At 38.6% G+C, this 4,823-nt stretch overlaps 2 protein-coding genes across 2 annotated transcripts; both read right to left on the bottom strand.

The window, feature by feature from the left end:
* Positions 1-247: 247 nt before the first annotated feature.
* On the bottom strand, positions 248-2,144 carry LOC116138297 (putative disease resistance RPP13-like protein 1). The gene is made up of 2 exons (XM_031424012.1): positions 1,774-2,144; positions 248-1,623 (listed from the first exon to the last, which is right to left on the bottom strand). Exons 1-2 carry the CDS (start codon positions 2,015-2,017, stop codon positions 845-847), a joined length of 1,023 nt encoding a protein of 340 aa, XP_031279872.1. The 5' UTR covers positions 2,018-2,144; the 3' UTR covers positions 248-844.
* Positions 2,145-2,389: 245 nt separating this feature from the next.
* LOC116138268 (putative disease resistance RPP13-like protein 1) lies at positions 2,390-4,222 on the bottom strand. The gene has a single exon (XM_031423975.1). It carries the CDS (start codon positions 4,220-4,222, stop codon positions 2,390-2,392), a length of 1,833 nt encoding a protein of 610 aa, XP_031279835.1.
* Between the last annotated feature and the right edge of the window lie 601 nt (positions 4,223-4,823).

Below are 4,823 nucleotides of genomic sequence, written 5' to 3'. Positions count from 1 at the left end.
TAGATAATCCACAAACAGCGCTGCTCAAATGGCCTCCAAAACCTTGCTTCGTCGTTGTTCTTCTTCTTCTGAAACGGTTACGAAAACCAAAATCTCATCTTTGTTCACAAAACCAGGTAAANGAAGTCAAGCAGAGCTGGGACAGAACCAAAAGCTGATTGTTTAATTCTAGAACAGCAAAATTGAATAAGAATCAATGGAGATTCCAGCAGATACAAATGTTAGTTGCATGTTAACTTAACTTGAGTGCAGGTTGATGAAATTACATTCACTCTTCATAAGACAACGTGAGGTATTCCAGCTATGATGGGCCAATATTTTCCTTTATCCTTTGTGCACCTTTTCTTCAGAAGTGGACATCTATAGATATATAGTTCGGAAAGTGAAGCAGGCAGGCCATTCTCTGGAAAAGATTTGAGATTAGGACAATTACGTAGATATAATTGTCCCAAGGAAGTCAAGCTTAGAAGAAAAGATGATAGACATTTCAGTTTCGGAAAATGGGCAATAGACAGGTGATTTAGAGAGGTAGGAAGTAACATTCCTATCTCTTCCTGTGGAAATGACACCACATCCTCACACCCTCCTGTAATATTGAGTTGTCTAAGGGAGGTGAATCTGTGCAATCCCCAGTCGACCAATGCCTTACAGATGTTAAGACTATTTATCTGAAGGGATGTAATTTTGGTGGGAAAGCCCCCTTCAGGGAAGGTTACTATGCCTGGACAGGATCTTAAATCCAATTTCTGAAGAGAGATAAGATTATGCATGCCATTTGGCAGGGCCTCCAGTTTCTCACAGTCGTTTAGGACAAGTTCTGTAAGTTTTCGGGAATCCAAACATCCTAGGAAGGAAACAAGATTTGGACAACCCCGTACAAGATCTTTTCTATACATTCAAAAGAGGTGTTGTCATGCAAACCTTCTGCCATTGACTCGAGCTTTGAACATTCATTGATACTAACGTATTTAAGAGACTTAGGTAGATTGCCACCCGATGTCAAAGAAACAAGATTTGGGCATTGAGAAATAACAAGATCCTCAAGAAGAGAGGTGTTCGGTACTGAAACTTCTCCCTCATCCACCACAGTTCTTAAATTGTTGCAAGACCGTATGATCAGTCGCTTTAAATTTGGAGGTAGTTGGACTTTAAAAATGTGTGTGAAAGCAGCACATTCTTCAATAAACATACTTTCAAGATACATATTACTGCTGCAAATCCATGCCTGAGGTAATGATTCCAACGCATCGCATCCCTTGATGTTAATGAACCTCAGATGGGAAGGAAGACCAGCATCTGGTGGAAAGGAAACAAGTTTTGGGCAGTTCATGACAGATATCTCTCTGAGAAAACGAAGGTTCTGCAGTGCTCGGGGTAGCTCCACTAAGCATTCACAACCATTCAACCTCAGACATCGAAGTCCACTAGGAATCCATAGCTCCCGTTGCCCGTCACCCTCATCTGCCTCCATAGAAGTAAAATTGGGACAGCTTTCAATCACCAATACACGAAGGAAGCCAAGATCTTGCTTTAATCTGATTCCCCTCTGCCAGAAAGAGATCACCTCTTCACAATTAACAATCTTCATTTCTTCTAAGTCTGGTATCTGTTGTGTAAACTGATCTGCTAAAAACATGCGCTCTATATCAGAAAGAATCAAAGATTTCAGATAGCTGAGGTCAATACCACTTTTCCAAACCACCTTTTTGCATCCATCAATTTCTAAATTTTGGAGCTTTGGAAGAGTTGAAATTGACAGCAAAATTTGCTTACATTCTTGAATGACAAGCCTTTCCAATGCCGGAAGATGTGCTGGTAATTTTCCCTGCAGTTTTGAACACCTTAGAATAGAAAGATATCGCAGTTGAGGAAATCCTTCCATCTCTTGATCGGTTCCATTTGAAGTCCAGTGTTTCCATTCTTCCATATCCTCGATACAAAGAGTCTTTAGTGATGGAAAAGGCAACGAGCAACTGCTTCCATAAAATTCTGGACCTATATTCTTAACTGCAGCCATTCCACTAATTAAAAGATCCTTAAGCAATGGTAGTTGCCCGACTGCCGGCAAGGAAGTAGACTTGTTACAATTCTCAAATCTTAGAAGCACCAGATTTGAGAATGAGGGATTGCCTAACCAAGTTGGAAATTTTGATACCATGTTACAAACAGAGAACTGATTGTAATTTTCTTATGTATTGCATTGACAAATTATACATCAATATATAGGAAAATAAAGAACTAATCTAGGAAATAAATAATCTAATCTAGGAAATAAAAAATCTAACTTCCTATTTTACAGATTTGTTCCTATTATGTATTGATTACAATCCTAATATCCTATTATAGATTTATTCACTTAATCATGCAATATCTGTAAGATTTTGCATGATTATCTACAACANGAGATGCAATGATTCCGCAAAGATAGAACCCTTAAACGTGATAGTTTTGACAATATATAGCAAACATTACAACCCACGGAACTTTTCAAGGCCATGTAGCTTCGAGGTATCAATGGTAAGAAAGTTCGTAAATATCTGGAGGCCTCAAAACTTTTAAAGCCATAAAATGAGCTAGCTGCGCAAGATGAGCTAGCTGTGCAAGATAAATGGCGAAGATTTTCTGAAATTCTCTCTATCTTGTCACCCTCTCCTATATTCTCCAACCTCAAGCATATTTTTCCAGCTGCCCATTGAGCAAGATCATTGATGAGGTCATGCATAAAAAAAAGTGAGCTGTTTATGCTTGATTGCTGAAAAAATGACCTCGACAAAAGCTCGAAAAAAGCCTTGTGGCCTACATCTTCCAATTGCATCTCAGTAATTTCATGTTGTAGAAAACCCTCAGCCATCCATAATAAAGTTATCTCCTTTTCTTGAAACTCATAACCCTTTGGAAATATGGAACAATATGCAAAACAACGCTTCAAATGAGAAGGAAGATAATGATAACTAATTCTAAGAGCTGGTATAACATTGCATGTCCCTTCAGGTAAATCCCATATTTTGCTGTTTAACACATATTCCCAATTATTGACATCATATTTACCTCGTAAAAGGCCACCAAGTGTTTTTACTGCCAAAGGCAAGCCCTTGCATTTTTTCACTATCTTCTCACCAACTTCCTTCAAGTGTTGATGCATGCTAAAATCTCTTGTCCCTAACGAGTGTTGAGTAAATATGCACAAACAATCATCATGTGACAACTCTCTCAGCGTGTAAGTTGGAAGAGTACTCATAATTGATGAAACGCTTTGATTCCGAGTCGTAACAAGAATCTTACTTCCTAGTGCGCCAACTTCAAAAGGAGAGCATAGGGCATTCCAGTCACCATAGTTCTCATTCCAAATGTCATCCGAAACCAGCAAAAACTTCCTTTTCAACAGTTGCTGCTTCAATTCAATCTGAAACATGTTTAGGTCATTATCATCGCTATTCCCAGGAGCAATAGACCTTAGAATTGATTTTGTCGTCTTAGTAATATCAAAATCGTCAGAAACATGAACCCATGCATTGATATCAAAATGATTTTCCACTTTGACATCATTGTAAATAAGCTGAGCAAGAGTAGTCTTGCCTATCCCTCCCATCCCTACTATAGAAATAACAGGGACTCCATCATCTGTACTCAAATCATCTCTTAGCAATGTTTTAAGTATTGCCTCCTTATCTTCTTCCCTACCATAAACTTTGGCTTCATTCACCAAAGAGGTTGTGGGCGGTGTTTGTTTGACTGTGTTAAACCTTCCTCCTAAATTTTTTTCCAGACCCAGTTGGTCTTTCTCTGTTGCAATATTTTGCAACCTGGTACTAATCTGTTTTATTTGGGCCACCATCTCGGAATTGAACTTAAAAGATCTTGAATTCAAGCTGGTGAAGTGAGAAGAAATTAATTTTCGTACCTTACTTTTGGTGGCTTGAGTTTGAGGTTCGAGCAACAACTTCCTCCGCAAACCTTCAGTGGCAAACTCATCCAGTATGTCTTCCACATCATAAGCCAAGTTTTGAAGTTCACCAAGCCAGATCTTCACTAACCTGTTCGTCATCTGCTTCTCATCTGCATCGTCAAGCACTGCACGAATCTTCATCAACATCTTTTCCCACTTTTTGAGATCAGCAAGGATTGGCTCTTGGCATCCAAATCGCAGAAGCACATCTGAAACCAACTTTTCTATCAGCATCTCAATGGTGACTGAAAGAACTGCCTCCCCAATTACAGACATGATGTTTTTTTGTGAAAAAAAAAAAAAAGGACTTGTGAAAATTGAAGTACAGAAAATCTGCAGAAGATTGAATTGAAAGGACGAACTTTTAGTTTGGTTTGTGCAAATGATGAACGCCCTGTTCGTGTTTGTGACTGAGTTGGTGATAATTGAGTGCTGAGTCGGCATTCACATCTGGTAGAGAAAAAATTTATTTCAGTCATCAAACAAAAGCCTTCCCCACAATTGCTCCGTAACTTCCCCGTAATTTACACTAACATTTTTAGTCTGTAAATTTTTATTATAAAAAACACTTATACTAGTTTATTTAATATGAATTGTTAATAGATGTGGGCAAAAATGAGATCCAATCGGTCCCAGGCCTCGACTCAATGGGTTCAATCCCAAATTGGGAGCGGTTTTTTTTGGGTCCAAGCCCAAATTCCCACCTCTAGTTGTGTACACTACCATTCTTCCCAATAGATACAACAGCAGCCCAACCAGACCTATTCATAGCCTTTTGGTGTCTAATACTTTTGGCAATAATTCAAATATATCCTACTAAATATTCCATCTTTTTTTTTTTTTCATCCTAGCTTTCTTCGTTATTGGTGCTGCCTCT

This window comes from Pistacia vera, unplaced genomic scaffold, assembly GCF_008641045.1.
Source record: "Pistacia vera cultivar Batoury unplaced genomic scaffold, PisVer_v2 Contig34, whole genome shotgun sequence".
NCBI lineage: Eukaryota > Viridiplantae > Streptophyta > Magnoliopsida > Sapindales > Anacardiaceae > Pistacia > Pistacia vera.
The sequence above is the reverse complement of the archived record's forward strand: the minus strand, read 5'-3'. Positions and strand labels throughout refer to the sequence as shown.

Bases quoted from the DNA above. Each gene is read 5' to 3' on its own strand.
- LOC116138297 (XM_031424012.1), bottom strand. From the start codon at position 2,017: ATGGCTGCAGTTAAGAATATAGGTCCAGAATTTTATGGAAGCAGTTGC. The intron at 1,624-1,773 runs GTAAGCAAATTT...TGTTTTTAGCAG, and splicing joins AAGGCTTGTCATTCAAGAAT to ATCAGTTTACACAACAGATA.